The 21,641-nt window shown below is 41.8% G+C and overlaps 1 protein-coding gene and 1 long non-coding RNA gene across 2 annotated transcripts; both read right to left on the bottom strand.

Annotated features, from left to right (window-relative positions):
- Positions 1 to 2,116: 2,116 nt before the first annotated feature.
- Positions 2,117 to 7,157, bottom strand: LOC141078410 (uncharacterized). The gene is made up of 3 exons (XR_012227841.1): positions 7,075 to 7,157; positions 2,296 to 2,373; positions 2,117 to 2,196 (listed from the first exon to the last, which is right to left on the bottom strand). It is a non-coding gene; the product is annotated as an uncharacterized lncRNA (long non-coding RNA).
- Positions 7,158 to 7,684: 527 nt separating this feature from the next.
- LOC141078414 (microtubule-associated serine/threonine-protein kinase 3-like) lies at positions 7,685 to 8,733 on the bottom strand. The gene is made up of 4 exons (XM_073565147.1): positions 8,577 to 8,733; positions 8,315 to 8,416; positions 7,958 to 8,077; positions 7,685 to 7,809 (listed from the first exon to the last, which is right to left on the bottom strand). Exons 1-4 carry the CDS (start codon positions 8,650 to 8,652, stop codon positions 7,685 to 7,687), a joined length of 423 nt encoding a protein of 140 aa, XP_073421248.1. The 5' UTR covers positions 8,653 to 8,733.
- Positions 8,734 to 21,641: the final 12,908 nt, after the last annotated feature.

Raw genomic sequence — 21,641 nt, 5'->3', positions numbered from 1 at the left:
TGTATTTTTCGTATCAACTGGAAATTCAGGTAAAAAAGTAAGAAAAACAAGTCATTGATCATTGTCAGTCATCAATGTGAAAATCCCACCATTGACATATAGTGATGGGTGAGTGTGCTTGTTAATGGAGCTTTCCGAGCATGCTCAGGTGTTCTCCAAGTATTTTGAGCATACTCGTGAATTAAGTTTTAGTCCTCGCAGCTGCATGATTTGCGGCTGCTGGAACGCCTGAATACATGTGGGGATTTTTGCTAAAGAACGGGCAATCGCCACATGTATTCAGGCTGTCAGCCGCAAATCATGCAGCTGCGGGGACTGACTGTCTGATGTCGGTGACTGAGAATAATTCCCGAGAAGGATATATTATATGTAGTGATGAGCGATTGTGCTCGTTACTTGAGTTTTCCAAGCATGCTCAGGTGTTCTCCGGGTGCTCTCCGAGTGCTCTCCGAGTATTTTGGGCGTGCTCGGAAATTAAATTTTAGTCCCTGCAGCTGCATGGTTTGCAGCTGCTAGACAGTCTGAATACATGCGGGGATGATTGCATGTTTTTTTGGAAATCCCCACATGTATTCAGGCTCTCTAGCAGTCTCAAATCATGCAGCTGCGGGGACTAAAACTGGATTTCCGAGCACGCCCAAACTACTCAGAGAACACCCGAGCATGTTCGGAAAACTCGAGTAAAGAGCACACTCGCTTATCACTACATATAATATATCCTCCTCATGAATTATTCTCAGTTGCCGACATCAGACAGCATAGACCTTATTGTCACACTTACCTCTACTAGGTTCTGTCTCTGCTACTATTTCTGGGTCTTGATCTTCTCCCAGTTTTAATGCAGAGGTATTTTTCGCCTCAACTGGAAATTCATATAAAAAAGTAAGAAAAACAAGTCAATGATTATTGTCAGTCATAGAAGTGAAAATCCCACCATTGACATATAGTGATGAGCGAGTGTGTTCGTTACTCGAGTTTTCCGAGCATTTTGATCGTGCTCATGAATTAAGTTTTAGTCCCCGCAGCTGCATGATTTGCAGCTTCTAGACAGCCTGAATACATGTGCGTATTGCCAGTTTTTTCGGAAATCCTCACATGAATTCAGGCTCTCTAGCAGTCTCAAATCATGCAGCTGCGGGGACTAAAACTTGATTTCCGAGCACGCCGAAACTACTCAGGGAACACTCGAACATGTTCAGAAAACTCGAGTAAAGAGCACATTCGCTCATCACTACATATAATATATATAAAGTGCTCTCAGTGAGAGAAACAAAATAGGAATCTTGTGGGTATGATACCTTTTAATGGCTAACAAATAATAGTGAATGTTGTTACAAAGCAAGCTTTCGGGACTGCTTACGTCCCTTCATCAGGCTGATATGCATATCAGCAGCTTATCAGCTTGATGAAGGGACGTAAGGAGTCCCGAAAGCTTGCTTTGTAACAACATTCACTATTATTTGTTAGCCATTAAAAGGTATCATACCCACAAGATTCCTATTTTGTTTCTCTCACTGAGAGCACTTTATATATTTTTTTCTACTGGCTAACACGGTACCAAACCACTTTTTTCGTTTTACATATAATATATCCTCCTCGTGAATTATTCTGAATCGCCAACATCAGACCACATAGACCTTATTGTCACACTTACCTCTGCTAGGCTCTGTCTCTGCAACTATTTCTGGGTCTTGCTCTTCTCCCAGTTTTAAAGCAGATGTATTTTTTGCCTCAACTGGAAAATTATATAAAAAAGTAAGAAAAACAAGTCAATAATCATTGTCAGTCATAGATGTGAAAATACCACATTGACATATAATATATCCTCCTCCTCAATTATTCTCAGTCTCCGACATCAGACCACATAGACCTAATTGTCACACCTCTGCTAGGTTCTGTCTCTGGGACTATATCTGGGTCTTGATCTTCTCCCAGGTTTAATGCAGAGGTATTTTTTGTCTCATCTTGAAATTCATATAAAAAAGTAAGAAAAACAAGTCAATGATCATTGTCAGTCGTAGATGTGAAAATCCCTCCATTGACACATAATATATCCTGCTCGTGAATTATTCTGTCGCCGACATCAGACAACAAAGACCTTATTGTCACACTTACCTCTGCTCGGTTCTGTCTCTGGGACTATTTTTGGGTCTTGATCTTCTCCCAGGTTTAATGCAGATGTATTTATTGTCTCAACTGGAAATTCATGTAAAAAAGTAACATATAATATATCCTCCTTGTGAATTATTCTCAGTCGCTGACATCAGACCACATAGACCTTATTGTCACACTTACCTCTGCTAGGTTCTGTCTTTACTACTATTTCTGGTTTTTGCTCTTCCAGTTTTAGTGCAGATGTATTTTTCGTATCAACTGGAAAATCATACAAAAAATTAAGAAAAACAAGTCAATGAAAAACTCCTATAAGATTAGAGTCATATCTTTATGGTTGCTGATGCCGGATTGCTATGAGCGCAACCCTGTGGTCGGCGTTCATAGCACACCTATAATTCTGCTACATAGAGGGGATCTATGCATCTCCTCTATGTAGCAGAGGCGATTGATTTATGGCAGTTTCTAGCCTCCCATGGAGCAATGCAAAAATAAAAAAAATGTTTTTAAAAAATATAAAAAAACAAAAGTTTAAATCCCCCCCTCTTTCGCCTCATTCAAAATTAAACAATAAAAAAAATCAAACCTACACATATTTGGTATTGCTGTGTACAGAATCACCCGATCTATCAATAAAAAAAAGGATTAACCCTATCGCCAAACGGCTGAGCGAGAAAACAAATCGAAACGCCATAATTAAGTTTTTTTGGTCGCCGCGATATTGCATTAGCATGAAATAACAGGCGATCAAAAGAACGTATCTGCATAAAAGTGTTATCATTAAAAACGTCAGCTCGGCGTGCAAAAAATAAATCCTCGCCCAACCAGAGATCCCAAAAAGTGGAGACGCTACGGGTCTCAGAAAAGGGCGCAATTTTTTTTTTTTGCAAAGTTTGGAATTTTTCTTCACCACTTAGATAAAAAAGAACCTAGACATGTTTGGTGTCTATGATCTCGTAATGACCTGGAGAATCAAAATAACAATTCAGTTTTAGCATTTAGTGAACCTAGCAAAAAAGCCAATCAAAAATTAAGTGTAGGATTGCATTTATTTTGCAATTTTACTGCACTTTGAATTTTTTTTCCTGTTTTCTGTTACACGACATGGTAAAACCAAAGGTATTGTTCAAGAGTACAACTCGTCCCACAAAAAATAAGCCCTCACACGGCAATATTGACCTAAAAATTAAAAAAACTTATGGCTCTGGAAAGAAGGGGAAAGAAAAACGAAAATGCAAAATCGGAAAAAAGCTTCGGGAGTTAAGTGGTTGAAACATCTGTGGCACATTAAGGGTATATATAGGGTTAGTTTGGGGCCTGACTGAACCATGGGCAGAGCATTCGTGATCAGTATCAGGCACCAGACTGTATGGCCCCTTATACCTTTTAATGCGCAGCACATAAGAGTGAGAATTTTATACAGTAAAGTGTTGGATAGAGTTGAGCGATACCGTCCGATACTTCAAAGTATCGTATCGGATGGTATCGGCCGATCTTTAAAAAAAGTATCGGTATCGCCGATTCCGATACCGGAAGTCCCATTCAAGTCTATGGGACTTCCGGTATTGGAATAAGAAAAACCCTTTCCTGCCCTTGTACAGCCTCTCTGGGGTCTGTACGGGCCTTTCGGGGGGCTGTGCCGGCCTGCCAGGGGGTCTGTGCAGGCTCCGGTGGTCTGTGCCGGCCTGCCGGTGGTCTGTGCCGGCCTGCCGGGGGGGCTGTGCCGGCCTGCCGGGGGGGCTGTGCCGGCCTGCCGGGGGGCTGTGCCGGCCTGCCGGGGGGCTGTGCAGGCTCCGGGGGGCTGTGCCGGCCTGCCGGGGGGCTGTGCCGGCCTGCCGGTGGTCTGTGCAGGCTCCGGGGGTCTGTGCAGGCATCGTCCGATGGGACTACAAGTCCCATCGGGCGATGCCTGCTACCATGACAGTGATTGACACATTAGCCAATGATGGGACAGTAGTAGTCCCATCATCCGGCTAATGTGTTAAATGTAAAAAAAAAAAAAAAAAAAAAAATTACATGCTACATACATACAACATGCATACTACATACATGCTACATTCATACTACATACTACATACATGCTACATTCATACTACATAAATACTACATGCAACATACATACTACATATATACTACATACATACTGCATGCTACATACATACCACATATATACTACATACATACTACATGCATGCTACATGCATGCTACATGCTACATACATAACACATATATACTACATGCATGCTACATACATACTACATACATACTACATGCTACATACTACATATATACTACATGCATGCTACATACTACATGCTACATACATACTACATATATACTACATGCATGCTACATACATACTGCATGCTACATGCATGCTACATACATACTACATACATACTACATGCTACATACATACTACATATATACTACATACATACTACATACATACTACATGCATGCTACATGCATGCTACATACATACCACATACATAACACATATATACTACATGCATGCTACATACATACTACATGCTACATACATACCATATACATACTACATGCATGCTACATACATACTACATGCATGTTACATACATACTACATGCTACATACATACTACATATATACTACATGCATGCTACATACATACTACATGCTACATACATACTACATATATACTACATGCATGCTACATACTACATGCTACATACATACTACATATATACTACATGCATGCTACATACATACTACATGCATGCTACATACATACTACATGCTACATACATACCACATACATACTACATATATACTACATGCATGCTACATACATACTACATGCTACATACATACTACATATATACTACATGCATGCTACATACATACTACATGCTACATACATACTACATATATACTACATGCATGCTACATACTACATGCTACATACATACTACATATATACTACATGCATGCTACATACATACTACATGCATGCTACATACATACTACATGCTACATACATACCACATACATACTACATATATACTACATGCATGCTACATACATACTGCATGCTACATGCATGCTACATACATACTACATACATACTACATGCTACATACATACCACATATATACTACATACATACAATACATTCATACAATACATACATAGACATACAGTACATATAACATAGAGTAACATACTTACCAATACTTGTCACATTGTTCCCCGAAGCCATTGTCTTTTCCGGAATAAATATTAACATAACAAACCACAAAAATACTCACCCACGATCCGAAGCAGTCCACGAGTGTGTCCCACGACGATCTTGGGTAGAGAACTGCAGCATCAGCTGTTGCTGCCGTTCTCTACGGGCTGCAGGAATCCAATGACGGAAGGTAGGTATCCTTCCGCACTGTATTCCTCCGCCACTTAAAAAAAAAAAAGTCCCTAGTCTCACTTTATGCCATTGCTGTGTGGGAAATTCCCACGCAGCAATGGCATAAAGTGAGACTAGGGACTTTTTTTTTTTTAAGTGGCGGAGGAATACAGTGCGGAAGGATACCTACCTTCCGTCATTGGATTCCTGCAGCCCGTAGAGAACGGCAGCATCATCTGATGCTGCAGTTCTCTACCCAAGATCGTCGTGGGACACACTCGTGGACTGCTTCGGATCGTGGGTGAGTATTTTTGTGGTTTGTTATGTTAATATTTATTCCGGAAAAGACAATGGCTTCGGGGAACAATGTGACAAGTATTGGTAAGTATGTTACTCTATGTTATATGTACTGTATGTCTATGTATGTATTGTATGAATGTATTGTATGTATGTAGCATATATGTGGTATGTATGTAGCATGTAGTATGTATGTAGTATGTATGTAGCATGCATGTAGCATGCAGTATGTATGTAGCATGCATGTAGTATATATGTAGTATGTATGTGGTATGTATGTAGCATGTAGTATGTATGTAGCATGCATGTAGTATGTATGTAGCATGCATGTAGTATATATGTAGTATGTATGTAGCATGTAGTATGTAGCATGCATGTAGTATATATGTAGTATGTATGTAGCATGTAGTATGTATGTAGCATGCATGTAGTATATATGTAGTATGTATGTAGCATGTAGTATGTATGTAGCATGCATGTAGTATGTATGTAGCATGTATGTAGTATGTATGTAGTATATATGTAGTATGTATGTAGCATGTAGTATGTATGTAGCATGCATGTAGTATGTATGTAGTATTTTTTTTTTTTTTTTTTTTAACATTTAACACATTAGCCGGATGATGGGACTACTACTGTCCCATCATTGGCTAATGTGTCAATCACTGTCATGGTAGCAGGCATCGCCCGATGGGACTTGTAGTCCCATCGGACGATGCTTGCACAGCCCCCCGGCAGGCCGGCACAGCCCCCCGGCAGGCCGGTACAGACCCCCACAGGGTGCACAGACCACCGGCAGGCCGGCACAGCCCCCCGGCAGGCCGGTACAGACCCCCACAGGGTGCACAGACCACCGGCAGGCCGGCACAGCCCCCCGGCAGGCCGGTACAGACCCCGGGCAGTCCACACAGCCCCCCGGCAGGCCGGCACAGCCCCCCGGCAGGCCGGCAGAGACCCCCGGAAGGCCCGAAATGACGGCGCATCATGATGCGCACACACCGCGCATCATGATGACGTCAGTCTGTCAATCAACTTTGAACTTCCGATTCCGATGCCGAATTCCGATATTGAAAAAATATCGGAAGTCGGTATCGGAATTCCGATACAGCAAGTATCGGCCGATACCCGATACTTGCGGTATCGGAATGCTCAACACTAGTGTTGGATTGTTGATTATTTTAAAGGCACAAAAAAGCAGTGATTTTCTGAGCCCTCATGTAACATTTACATTACACCTTATGATCAGTGGCGACAACAAGATGTCCTATAGACCTGCACATACCTGGCAATATGGGAGAGGGTGACTTGTTGTTTTCAGTAGTGAAGCACTGATTATCACCATCATTTCCAGTTGGAGAAGATTCTTTCTGCCTGTTTAGTAGAAAAAAAATAAATTACAAGTGAAAGCAATGAAAAATAAAAAGACTCCTTTTTTATGGGCAATTAGGACACTTGACCAAAATGAAGGGTATACCTTGCACAGGACTGCCTTCTGTCAGCAAGAATGAAGAATAACTAGTAATAAAGGGCTTTAATGAAATTGAAATGAAAGGCTGGTCATAATGATCAACTGTTATCACCAGCGTTATCACAAGCCAGACATTACAGTGATGATCAATCATGGGGGCGGTGAGTTCTGGATTTAGTATTGTGTCATATGCGTCTTGTATTTGGTATTCTGAAGATATGTCAGTCCTATACCCTGTAATAATCTACTCACACGTCTGAGTGTTTTGTGCTGGTCTCTAGAGAGCAATCTGGAGATGGCTCATGATCTTCATCTCTCATCATCATGGTATTGGGGTCATATAGCTAAAATACACAGAGTAAAATTAATTATATATATATAGTATTTTCATACTATTTTAGTTATAGTGTTGTGGATTTACTGATCATATACTTACCTTAGAAAGCCTTTGAGAAGATGATACATAGTTTAGACTTTCTGGCCAATCACTGACCTCCTCACTTGTGTCATCCTCATCTGAATCCATATGTTTGGGTCTCTTAATGCCAGCTACAAAGTACAAGTATTATCAAAGATTATTAATATAATCACAGACAGTCACCATGTTATTACTAATAATGATGCGAACATATTGTCACATAAAATAAAAGACAAGACAAATGGCAACTTTAACCAGATGACGTCTCATTCTACTTACTGGGAAAGTAGCGGGTGTCCTCCTCTGACGTAATATCTGGCCTTAACGTTGGCATATTTTGAAGGTTCTCAAAGTCTAACTCACTCAGGAATGGATGACTCTTGATTTCATTTGCTCCTCCTGGAAACGGAAGACAAGAAAAAAGTGATCCAGACAATGTTAGGAAGACTGTACATTTTAAGTTAATCTAAACTGAAGATATAGCAGATCCAAAATATACTGTAACTCATGGCATGAAGAATGGGGAATGGACAAGAAGATAACGCAGAGACCTCAGTGTTGATCCTCATGGAAATGATCTATTTGTCAGGTCACAGAGGAGCTATAAGTCATTATTAATACTACTATATATATTACCTGTCCCGAGTCTATGTGTTGGATCTTTTATGAGTAGCTGAGTAATGATGCTTTGAGCTTTGGGATGAAGAGCATGCTTTTTAAATTTCAAAGTGATGTTATCTGTTATGTAAAAAGTAAATATTACAGAAAAGAAAGTCTCTACATTTACTATCATTTAAAAAAACTCATCAAAAGTAACAAGTAACTAAACCAAAGAATGAACATAACAACTGAACCAAATTACTGTGGCATCACACAGCATTCAGAATATTTTACTTACCTGTGGTGATACTGTTAAAAATAATACTTTTGTATCTTCCTTTAAATGGCACATCGCCAGTAAGAAATTTATACATGATGATCCCTAGTGACCACCAGTCAATAGGCCTTCCGTAGCGCTCCCCTAAGATGACTTCTGGGGCTATATAATGCAAGGTGCCAATCTTCTGAAAACCAACAGAACAATAAGAAGATGATCAATGAAAATTACTGTGACAAATAATATCAGTGGAAAAGTTTTCTATGTGAGAAAATATCCGAGAAGCAGAAATAGATTAGATCTGTAAAGAATAAGTTTTTTATGTATAGCTAACCCCATCATCAGGAAACTCTCTGGTGATGTCTTCAGTTTGAGCCTTGTAAATGTCTGATGTTGGTCTCATGAGTCCGAGTTTTGAAATACCAAAATCGGTGACTTTGATATGTCCAGTTGATGATATCATGAGGCTGTAAAAGAAAAGATATTGTCAGCCCTAAGTAATAACCCATAGACTGTATACCAAACTATAACTGTCTCTCCCTTTATTATACTGCAGCGCTCACTTACTTTCCAGGCTTCAGGTCTCGGTGAACCACACCATAGCTGTGCAGATATTCCACAGCAACAACCGTTTCTGCAAGGTACCTGCGGGCCCAGGCGAGGGATAAATGACCATATAACTTTAAGAGACTACCACAGTCTCCTCCTAGAGCAGAAAGCAAATATGACAGGTGAGGGTTTGTTATAATGTAAATTACACATGATGAGTGTGAATGAGAAATAAGCTGAGACATTGGGGCAGGGAGTCAATCATAGAGATACACTGTGTGATGTAGAGCGTATACTGTATACTGCAGAGTAATCCTATACAAAAAGAGAGCTGAGATCTGCCCCCTGCTGGTAAACTCTTACATTGCACTGTCAATCTCTGACAGCGGCATTTACAGCAGGTGACCTGGAGGCGAGCTGCTCTAAGCACTCATCGCCCCCATTCCATGTCAGTGTTTGCTATGGCTGCTGAGTGTCTGCGGAAGACTACTATCCTTGCCACTATGGTACTTCTGTGAAGGTCAGTGTGTAGCTTGGCTTCATAGTGGACCAAGATTTTCACCATATTCTGCAATGCCCATATTGCAGTACATAGTAATTACGATTATATAATCGCAAGTTCAGGTCCCTTATGGAGACTAAAAAATAAAATAACAAAAATATTTGGGGAAAGAAAATTTTATATAAACATCACTTTTTCTCCATTCAAAATAAATAATAAAAAAACAAATAAACTCAGATGGAATTGCAGTGTTTTTGTTGCCCCAACATCAGAAAAAAATGCAATAAGAAGCAATGAAAATTATTATCTGTCAGAAAGATGTAACCCTCCTAAACTGTTCTTATGAGCATGTAGAATAATGAAATATAAATACATTGGTAGCTTTATATGTTTAAGCAGAAATGGGCTGGATAGAGATACAATGGATATGTCTTACCTGCTTCAAAGTCCATGACCATACACAGATGTCGTTTAGTTGGGAAGGAACAAAATGTGGAGACAACAAAGGGACAATCAGCGAATATTGCGATGTCCCTTTCCAGATAGGCCATTTTAAGATTCTCTGGATCCTCCAGGTTACTCCTTGCTTGTTTCTTCATGGCGAATACCTTGTTTGTGTCTTTATGACGCACTAAGTGGACGGCCCTGTAGAGGAGAAAAATCCATAATTTATACAGAATTCTTACTAACAGTCTGTCTATATGTCAAATGATCTTCTGTCCTAATAGTTAATAGTGATTAATAGTGATGAGCGAGTATGCTCGTTACTTGAGTTTTCCGAGCATGCTCGGGTGTTCTCTGAGTATTTTGGCGTGCTCGGAGATTTAGTTTGTGTCACCGCAGCTGCATGATTTGCGACTGCTAGACAGCCTGAATACGCGTGAGGAGGAATGCCTGTTTGTTAGGAAATCCCCACATGTATTCAGGCTGTCTAGGAGCCGCAAATCATGCAGCTACGGCGACACAAACTAAATCTCTGAGCATGCCAAAATACTCAGAGAACACCCGAGCATGCTCAGAAATCACGAGTAACAAGTATACTCGCTCATCACTAATAGTTAATACTAGATGTATGGCCGTCACTAGAAACCAATGTCTGGAAATACACAAAATTACTCAGCATAAATGATCACTTAGGGCTCATACTCACTTACGAGAGACTCGCATGATTCTCGTGCTAGTCTCTCACATGAAAACCCGGCACTGCCACTGGCACTGGGAACAGAGCGTGCGGCTGCATAGAGATACATGTAGCCGCACACTCCAGTCCCAGTGCCGGCGGCTGTGCCAGGTTTCCATGTGACACTGGCACCAGAATAGTGCGAGTCTCTCGCAAGTGAGTATGAGTCCTTATGGGAGGTTTTCATACATATCACATCATAACTGAGCTGAATCGGGACAAATAGATGTGGAGTAGATGACTAGATGTAGATTAGATCTAGTGCAAAGTGGTACCGATAACAACAGCTCGACACATCAAAAACAAGTCCTTACAAAGCTCTATGGGATGAAAAAATAAAAATGTTACACATCTTGGACTACAGTAACATTTAGATGTGGACTCATATACAGGAATTTCCCTAAGGCAGGACATATAGACTGAGGCACCATCATAAGGAGTTTGGGAAAAATGTAGATTATACATAACGCTCACCCAAAACCTCCACTGCTGATCTCTTTGATCTGGGTATAGTCGCTCTTACTTGGTTTTCTCATAGGGGTCAATGATCTGATCACGGCCTAGAAGAATAAGAAATGACAATGAGACATAAAAGTTGCAGGAAGATAAAAGCTGCAGATGCAGGAACTTCTCTACATTATGTCCCTGCTGATTACACTGCAGCAGATGTAGAGGACATGATACCAGCAGGACGCTCCCCAGACACTATTATATTATAGGGATATCCTCCATACACATGTATCATTGTACTGGAGGGGATGGTAAGGGACATCACACAGAGGAGACAGGAATAATAATAATAGGTCCAATCTACATTAAGAATAGAGTTAACCCACTGTACTATGGGGTGTAACATGTGATGTGTAATTCATACCCCGTTATCTGATGATATACAGATGTTTTCTCTGATACTTACACTGGCAGATTCGGGGATCTCTGGTGTCTCAGATATTCCACCATCAGCAGTTGCCGGCTCAGTTGTCTCTAATATAATGATAAAATAATGAGACATCATGTATTAGACGATATCAGAACTTAATATATAACACATCGATATAAGGAAGGAAAGACAAATAAATGGTATAATACTAGTTATATGGATATTCTGCACATACTGTATATACTTATGGCACATCCATAGATAGATATACTCTGCCATAAATGTGTGATTGTTCGGGATCTGACAGTGACTTGGATGAGGACCCTGTGAGGTCCTCTGTGCATTTTGGGGCTGAGAAGATCCCAGAAGAGAGAACCGGAGGGGTTTTCAGAATTGCATGAGCCCTCTCTATTACAGTCTATAGGAGGTTCAGGAGCCGTCACCGGCCTCATACAGAGGATGAAGAGTAAATTTATATATTCTCTGGTGTCTCCATAATATTAATGTTTGTAGGAATGCGAGATGATCAGCTTACCTTCAATCAGATCACTTTTTAGCCCTGGCTCACTGGTATTGGGGTCAGCGATATTTCGGTGTTGCCCCTCTTTGGAGTCACCGGCCGGTGTTTCCTGATGGATATAATATGTGCAATTAATATAACAACTCACAAATACTAAATTACAGTACACAAAAGACAGAATGGACTAAACCTGGATTTACATAATTGCGGGGAATATACACGGCCGCTCCGCCCAGAAAATACACATTAATATATAAGGGACTTGTATATACAACAGTTCTCCAATAATATCGATTACCAGAACTGCAACATTTACAAGAAGGAAGATTGTGAAGATAAAACGACATGAGATATAGAAGATGACGGATTCTTACCAAATGCTTCAGTGGGCGGGCAATAAACTCTAGTACATACAGGAAATGTTGGGCCAATTGTTTAAAGAAGGCCAAATCTCCACATTGGGATCTTTCTTCAGCCTATAAAAATGGAAATAAACAAAAAAGGAAAATCATGAGAGAAAGTAGAGAATATAGGACGCTATTTATGTCACCATTTTACTAGTGCAATCTACAGCTACAATTAATACATATATGGATATTTCTTATAAGCTATAAATTATATTGCTCTTGGCCAAACTACATATTTCATGTAAATAAACTTGTATTTTATAAATATTATTCATTATTGTTTCATGTGCTGTGAATATCATTCATTATTATTGTTACATGCTTTGCCCAGATTGTCTGTTACCTGTTGTACTAATGTCCTGATGTTCATCTGTAAATGCTCAAGATATTCTGAGCTTATAAGACCTTGTTGGTGTTTGGTCAGGCAGTCTCTTACTAGCTTCACAACCAGCCGGTAAGTGAAGCTGAGGACGCCATCGGGTAGTGGTAGCACATGGGCAGGGGCATAGATGGCAAGAATCCCCTGGAGTAGTTCCAACTCCTCAAGTTTATCTGAAGAAATTCCAGACATTTAAAAAAAATCCAAGTGCAGTCAGTATATCACCAGCTTCATAGCCAATCACTGACAACAATGACACCTGGGCAGTAAGCACTTGGATAGGTAGTGGTGGTGCATTATGATGTCATAATGGAATCTTGTGGTGGAATGTTAACATGTCATCAGTGATGTCATCATGGAATCCCAGGATGGAATCTTACCCAGTTACAACTTTGAAAGTATAGTTACATCCATGGTTGTGTCCCTGTTTTTTTTAGGCAGCACCAGAGCCCGCATCTCTACCCGTACATGACAGCTGATGTGATCAGCTGTCATGTCCTGCAAATAGATGCAGATGGATTTTGGCTGTCAACCACTTATATGCTGCTGTCAATCACTGACAACTGCATATCAGACGTGCTGACCGAAACCATGTCACAAGTCTCGCTCATCAGCGCCCTTGTCACATGATTCTGGGGTTGCGATGGGTTATCATAAAAGCCAGGGGTCTGCAGAAGACCAGTGTGCCTGTCCATTGATCTTCTTTTAGGAACACCGACTCATGGCCGGCGTTCAGATGTTTTTCCCACCACTTAATTAAAAAAAGAACCTATACATGTTTGGTATCTGCATTCGCGTACTGTCTGTAGAATCATATTACCAGGTCAGTTTTAGCATTTAGTAAACATTTTAAATTAAAAAAATTTGTGGAATTGCACTGTTTTGCAATTTCACAGCACTTGAAATTTTTTCCCCGTTTTCAAGTACAATATATGTAATCTATGGTGTCATTTAAAACAACAACTCGGCCTGCAATAAACAAGACCTCATAAGCTATATTGATGGTAAAAAATGTTCTGGCTCTGAGAAGAAGAGGAGCAAAAAAACGAAAGCACATAAAATGGAAAATCATAAGGTGGTGAAGGGGTTAAAGGGGCATCTCACCATAAAGGGAAGTTGCCTAGCAACATTCTAGTAACAATTAAAGTGGCAACATTATGGGTTGAGCATCAGAACCAGAATCAAGGAAAGAGGGAAAACCATGGCTTTGCTCTTCTTATGAGGCTTTTATATCCGTCTTTCCCCAAAAAAATTATTTTAACCAGGTTTTGGATGCTAAATATTCTTTACATGTGTAAACATTTACTTTTTCTTCATATTGTGACCAGGGTGGACTGGGAGTAAAATTCAGCCCTGGCATTGTAGAGCACGCAGGCCCACGCTATCACCGCCCCCCTCCCCAGCTTGTATTTTATGAATATTATCCATTGTTGTTTTATATGCTTTGCCCAGATTGTCTGTTACCTGTTGTACTGATGTCCTGATGTTCATCTGTAAATGCTCAAGATATTCTGAGCTTATACGACCTTGTTGGTGTTTGGTCAGGCAGTCTCTCACTAGCTTCATAACCAGCCGGTAAGTGAAGCTGAGGACGCCATCGGGTATTGGTAGCACATTGTCAGGGGCATAGGTGGTAAGAATCCCCTGGAGTAGTGCCAACTCCTTAATTTTATCTGAAGAAATGTCAGACATTTCAAACAAATCCAAGCGCAGTCAGTATATCACCAGCTTTGCAGCCAATCACTGACAATAATGACCCCTGGGCAGTAAGCACTTGGTTAAGTAGTGGCGGAGCATTATGATGTCATAATGGAATCTTGGGGTGGAATGTTAACTTGTCATCAGTGATGTCATAATGGAATCTGGTGATGGAATCTTAAAGGGACATCTCACTATAAAAGGAAGTTGCCTAGCAATAATTATTGTGGCAATACCATAGGCTGAGCATCAGTTTCAAACTCAGGCATGGAGCGAAGAACCAGATTTCATAATAATAATACAGGATACATTTTTCTTGTGATTACGCTGAGATTTATATGCAGATTTTATCTATAGAATTGCATTAGATGAGGAAAATACATAGGTAAAAAACGCAAAATGCATAAAATCCACACATGAATCTTTCAGTAAACCTTTGTTAAAGCCGAGTACCAGGAAGTATCAAAATTAAAGCAGATTTATTCAACACATAACATACTAAATTAACCAAAAATCACAGTCAAAAAGATACAAAAATAGGAAAATGCAGCAGAAAATCTGCGACATCAAAAACTCACCAACTACACTTCACGGGAACTTAGCCTACCAAACAAATAGCACCAGAGCAGATCAAAATATTACCAGCATATACAGTAGTGATAATACCGCCATACGGATCATTAGCTAAAACCAATGTACTATTACTGATATCACCACCATACAGTGTCCATAAAATGGTACTATCAGTTTTACACAAGTGCACTGCAGACCATATATGTGTGTACTGTGCAGATTCTCACCAAAGACGTTCTCAATAATCGCAGTCATTCATTTTTCCTTTCATTTTCCATTTGGCCCAAAACAGCATGATCACTTTTTCAATCCATAACTCATCCCTGCACAATGTGGGTCGCCCTCCCAGGGCTGTGGGGTACTTGGTACCGGGTCGGTGTCAGTGGGATGTGTCACAGCGGCGGTGACCCGGTCCGTGGCCCTGGGCGCCCAAGTAATGGGGGAATTGAAATCGTGAAATGTAATTGATTGAATGAATAGTTCGTGACGCCACCTGTGGTGTTCGACAAGTGAGATGTTAAGCCGACGCTACATGCAGATCCTCTGGGGCTGGTGGTGTGTTGCAGCCAAAATGGTGAAGCTCCCCACAGGTGGAGCTGTAGTCCCAGGGCAGTGTGGATGTACGGGTAGAGGAGAGGCGCAGGCAGTGTAGAAGCGGGTACCCAGATGTAGCGGTACAGAGTGTGTTGGCTCGGTCACATTAAGAAAATCGGCAAAGAAACTCCTAGAAAGGGCGTCTGCCTTAACATTCTTAGTGCCCGGAAGAAAAGAGACCAGAAAATTAAAACGCGTGAAAAACAAGGCCCATCTAGCCTGTCTAGGATTCAAGCATTTGGCCGACTCTAGATAAATCAAATTTTTGTGTTCGGTGAGGACCACAACTTGATGTTTAGCTCACTCCAATCAATGTCTCCACTCCTCAAATGCCCATTTCATGGCCAACAATTCCCGATTCCCCACATCATAGTTGCGTTCAGATGGGGAGAACTTTCGAGAAAAGAAGGCACAGGGATTCATCTTAGAAGTCACATGGTCTTTTTGGGACAAAACAGCTCCTGCACCAATCTCAGAAGCATCTACCTCCACCTGAAATGGAAGTGAGACATCAGGTTGCCGTAAAACTGGAGTTGAAGTAAATCTCCGCTTAAGCTCCTGAAATGCTGAGACAGCCTCAGGAGACCAATTCAGCACATCAGCACCCTTCTTGGTCAGATCAGTCAGTGGTTTAACAATACCAGAAAAATTACCAATAAATTTACGATAGAAATTGGCAAAACCCAAAAACTTCTGGAGGGCCTTCAAAGAAGTAGGCTGAACCCAATCATAAATGGCCTGTACCTTGGCCGGGTCCATTTCAATAGTCGATGGAGACAAAATAAATCCCAAAAATGAAATCCTCTGTACACCAAAGAGGCATTTCGATCCCTTAACAAACAGGGAATTCTCCCTCAAAATCCGGAACACAGTCCGTGTTCCACATGAGAATCCCAATCACTAGAAATGATCACAATATCATCCAGATAGATGATCAAAAACTTATCCACAAAGTCATGGAAAATATCATTCATAAAGGACTGGAAGACAGAAGGGGCATTAGTGAGCCCAAAAGGCATCACCAGGTACTCAAAATGTCCCTCCGGAGTATTAAACGCCGTTCCATTCATCCCCGTGCTTGATGCGAATGAGGTCAAGCTTAGTAAACCAGCAGGCACTCTTAACTCTGGAGAATAAATCAGACATCAGAGGTAACAGGTACTGATATTTAACCGTCATCTTGTTAAGGGAACGATAATCAATACACGGTCTTAATGAACCATCTTTCTTTGCCACAAAAAAAACAGCACCTAAAGGTGACGAGGATGGTCTAATATGACCCTTCTCCAACGACTCCTTAATATAGGACGGCATAGCATCATGCTCGGGTACTGATAAGTTGAATAGCCGACCCTTGGGAAATTTACACCCAAGCATCAACTCAATTGCACAGTCATAACTCCTATGAGGAGGCAAAGATGCAGACTTACTCTCACTAAATACATCAGAAAAATCGGCTAGATAATCAGGAATATCTTGAGACTGAGGAGAGGTGGAGAAAACAGGAGCATCCCTAAGAACACACTGACAACCCCAACTCACCACAGACCCAGACTTCCAATCCAAAACTGGATTATGAGTTTGCAACCAGAGAAAACCCAGAACAATAGTATCATGCAAATTATGCAGCACCAAAAATTTACAATTTTCTTGGTGGTCTGGGGCAACTCGCATTATCACCTGGGTCCAACACTGAGGTTTATTCTCCGCCAAAGGAGTAGCATCAATACCCCTCAAAAGAATAGGCATCTGCAGAGGCGTCATGGAAAAACCACAACGTTTAGCAAAGTCCAAATCCATCAGATTCAACGCTGCTCTTGAATCCACGAAAGCCTTAGTAGAAAACGTGGATAAGGAGCAGATCAAAGTAATTGCCAAATGGAACTTAGGTTGTACACTGCCCACAGCAAATGTGTGTGCAAAACATTTCTCTCGTTTAGGGCAGACAGAAATAGTATGAGAGGCGTCTCCACAGAAATAACACAGCTTATTACGCCTTCTAAACTCCTGACATTGCGCCCTAGACAAAACCCCATCACAATGCATAGGTTCAGACGTTTGTTCAAAAGGTGGCATCGCCTCCCGCGTAGTCTTACGTTCATGTAAACGCCGATCAACTTGAATGGCTAATGACATAGAATCATCCAGACCAGAGGGAACAAGAAATCCCACCATAACATCTTTTACGGTCTCTGATAAACCCTTCCAAAAAAGAGCTGCCAATGCACTATCATTCCATGTAGTAAGGACCTCCCATTTTCGGAATTGTTGACAGTATAACTCTGCAGAATTCTGACCCTGGTTTAATGCCAACAGGGTTCTCTCAGCTAGATCAACAGCATTAGGTTCATAATACAACAATACCAAGGCCTGAAAAAATGCATCCACATTAGTCAAAACAGGATTTTCAGGTGTCCGAGAAAAAGCCCAATCCTGGGGATCACCGTGCAACAAGGAGATGACAATTTTAACCTGCTGCACAGAGCTCCCCGATGAGCTAGGCTTCAAGGCAAGAAATAATTTACAATTATTCTTAAAATTGAGAAATTTAGACCGATCCCCAGAAAACACATCTGGAGTAGAGATCTTAGGTTCAGCAGCATGTGACTGAGTGAGGTAGGAGGAAATTCCCTGTACTTCAGCAGCAAGTTGCTCCACACGATCAGACAATTGCTTAATCTCCATTAGGAAAAAAAAAATCCTCCTACGGCCCCAGAAAGAAAAAAAAAAAAGGAAAAAAAAAAAATTCTGACACTTTTTTTCTTTTCAACAACTTTTTCCTGCTTTTGAGTACCCTAGAATCTGCGGTATTTCTGGTGACTCTGTTATGAATGGGTCACCGAGGAGAAAAAGACTAAACAAGCTAAGTCACAGAAAACCAGAGAGGTTGGTAACTATGCAGATTGCAGATCCCTGATCCTAACCACACAACTAGCAGCAGCCGTGGAGCGTACCTGCGATGGTCCTAGATGCTTCGTCACAGCCGGAGGACTAAATAAGCCTAAAGCAAGAAAAGGGATAAACTAACTGCCCCAGAGCAGACCCCAAAGGAAAGACAGCCCCCTCACATGTATTGACGGTGAAACAAGATGAAAGCACAAACACAGGCAGGAAAATAGGCTGAGCAAATGATGGGGCCCAAACTAACTAGAAAGGATTGGAAAGGAAAGACACTGTCTGCAATCTGCCAAAAACCCTACAAAAATAATGTCCAACACGTCTGATAGCAAAATTAACCCTCTGTGGCAACTGAGCCCTCAGGGGCACCACAAATGTAACACAGACAGGGGCTGGCTGGCACTTTTCAGCCTGGGGAGCAATCACAAGGCAGTGGCCCTCGAGTTGCAGTGGCCCTCCTTTTCCCTCCTTATCTCTAACCATTGCATTAAAGCAGCAGAGATAACAGGCTTTAAAAATAGGCTGGTACGTAGATATGAGAACAGTAAGGAGCTTGCTGCATAGATATGTGAGCAGAATGGAGCTTACTCCAGAGATAGGGAGCAGAACAGAGCATACTACAGAGATATGGGAGCAGAGCTGAGCATACTCCAGAGATATGGGAGCAGAACCGAGCTTACTACAGACATATGGGAGAACTGAGCTTACTACACAGATATGGATCAGAACGGAGAATACTCCAGAGATTTGGGAGCAGAATGAAGCTTACGACAGAGATATTGGCGCAGAAAAGAGCTTACTCCAGATATATGGGAGCAGAACCGAGCTTACTGTAGCGGTACGGGAGCAGAACCGAGCTTACTTGTCACAATCCATTTTTGGATCTGTGTCAGAGTCTGGACTCTCTTTTATAAACCTTTTTCCTTTCAGGCCCTGGGGGTTAATATGGGTTTTTGCCCCCGGTAACTGCTGGTGTTACTACAACTGTAGTTGCTCTGCTGTTGGTTTTCTCCCGGTGGCCACTGGTGTTACTACATGTTCAAATAGCCAGCAGGTGGTGACCTCCCCCTCCTTCCCATAAAAGGTCATCAGCTGCTACAGCTCCCTGTTGGTAATACTGGTCATTTGCTAACGAACCTTGGTGAAGTCTGGACCTACCTGGTGGAGAAGGGGTTCAGCTTATCTGGAGCAGTGGAGTTGCTTCTGGATGCTGATCGGGTGCCTTTCTCTGCTGCTTGGAGCATTGGCAGCAGATAAAGCTAAGTTTGGAATTTTAGTTGTTTTAACCCTGTGGTGTCTGTTTTATTTTCCCTTGTGTGTTATTTGGTGCAATTTACTTTATTCCCTGTCTCACCTCCTGGGGAGGGGGTTGGGGTTTAGCTCAGGGCTAAACAGGAGATAGGGACAGGTCGGAGAATTGGGCCTCACTACCATTAAGTGTACCCCCAAGTTAAGGAAAGTCAGGGCACCCCTTAGCCTGAGGGGCAGTTCAGGGGCCCAGGTTCCACGTCTCCTGCCTTTTCCCTACTGTCCTGTGACATTATTACCAACCGTCCCATTTTTTCTGGTGAGCCATGGCCCTAATGCAGACCTGTCTCCAATTGCTGCAGACCCTCACTGAGGAGCGTGGGGTGCTGCGTGGTGTGGTGGAGCAGCAGCTACAGCAGTTGTTGGGGTACGGGGCTTCAGCTCAGATGCAGGCTCAACCAGAGCCCAAGTTATCTCTCCCAGACAGGTTTTCTGGAGGGAGAGAGAATTTTTTGTTTTTTAAGGAGGCCTTCAAGCTACACTTCAGGCTCCACCCTCGTTCATTAGGGAGTGAGGAACAGCGGGTGGGATTCATTATAGCCCTCCTTGAGGGTGATCCCCAATCCTGGGCCTTCTCCCTGCTTGCCGATTCACCATCTCTATGGTCAGTGGACGAGTTTTTTGCGGCTTTGGCGAATATGCCCCATGTAGTCCTTGCTAGGGAGGAGGACACACTGGTGCAGGGAGACGAGCCCAGGCAGGTGGGAGGAGATGGTTCCCCAGTGGTGTTGCCTGCAGTTCATCGTGGTGTGGGGGCATGTTTTAGCTGTGGGCAGACTGGTCATGTTTTCAGGGTCTGCCCAGCACGCGCCAAATCTTCTGTACCATCTAAGAAGCCGCGTCCCCCTGGTCGTGTGGAGGGAGGCAATCAGGGAGTGTATATTTCCTCCATTTTGCCCTCTCTGTCTACATCCATGATATATTTTTGGTCTGGCATGGTACTACTCTGTACTACTCTGGAACTACAGGAGTTTATTGGTTGCCTGAATAGCAACGACCAAAATGTACGTTAAACATTCACATGCGATGCTGATTAAGCTCCTCTATATCATTGTTTAAAAGGATACTGATGGTCTGGGGCAGACCGATATTTTTAGGAAGATGACTTCTACTAATCTGTTGTTACACGCTTCGCTATGTCATCCTGATCACATGGTCAGGTCTGTTCCCATTGGTCAGTTCCTCCAACTTTGTCGGATTTGCTCTATTAATGAGGATTTTGAGAGAAGAGCAGAGGAGCTAAAAATGAGATTCTTGGAACGTGGCTATAGTCGGCATCTACTCAAGAGAGCCTATAACAGGGCTAAATAGTCTTCCCAAAATGGCCTACTGTACAATAGGGAATCAGCTAGGAAGATTGAGGGACCTGGAAGTTATGCTTCATTGCAAATTATCATTCCCATTCTAGGCAGGTCAGGCAGCCTTTGTCTAAAGCATGTCCTATATTGAAAATTGACCCAATAATTGGCAAATTTATTCTGGGTATAACAGCCATTACATTTAGGCGTGCTAAGAGTCTGCGCGATCACCTCACCTGTACTCACTATACAAGTGAGAGAATGGATACATTTTTGGATAATATCACACATAGGAGTGGG

Source organism: Dendrobates tinctorius, unplaced genomic scaffold (assembly GCF_039654945.1).
Source record: "Dendrobates tinctorius isolate UK_male_01 unplaced genomic scaffold, ASM3965494v1 ptg000559l, whole genome shotgun sequence".
In the NCBI taxonomy this organism is placed as follows: domain Eukaryota; kingdom Metazoa; phylum Chordata; class Amphibia; order Anura; family Dendrobatidae; genus Dendrobates; species Dendrobates tinctorius.
The sequence above is the reverse complement of the archived record's forward strand: the minus strand, read 5'-3'. Positions and strand labels throughout refer to the sequence as shown.

Bases quoted from the DNA above. Each gene is read 5' to 3' on its own strand.
- LOC141078414 (XM_073565147.1), bottom strand. From the start codon at position 8,652: ATGTATAAATTTCTTACTGGCGATGTGCCATTTAAAGGAAGATACAAA. The intron at 8,417-8,576 runs GTAAGTAAAATA...TTTACATAACAG, and splicing joins TTTTAACAGTATCACCACAG to ATAACATCACTTTGAAATTT. The intron at 8,078-8,314 runs GTAATATATATA...TTCCGTTTCCAG, and splicing joins AACACATAGACTCGGGACAG to GAGGAGCAAATGAAATCAAG.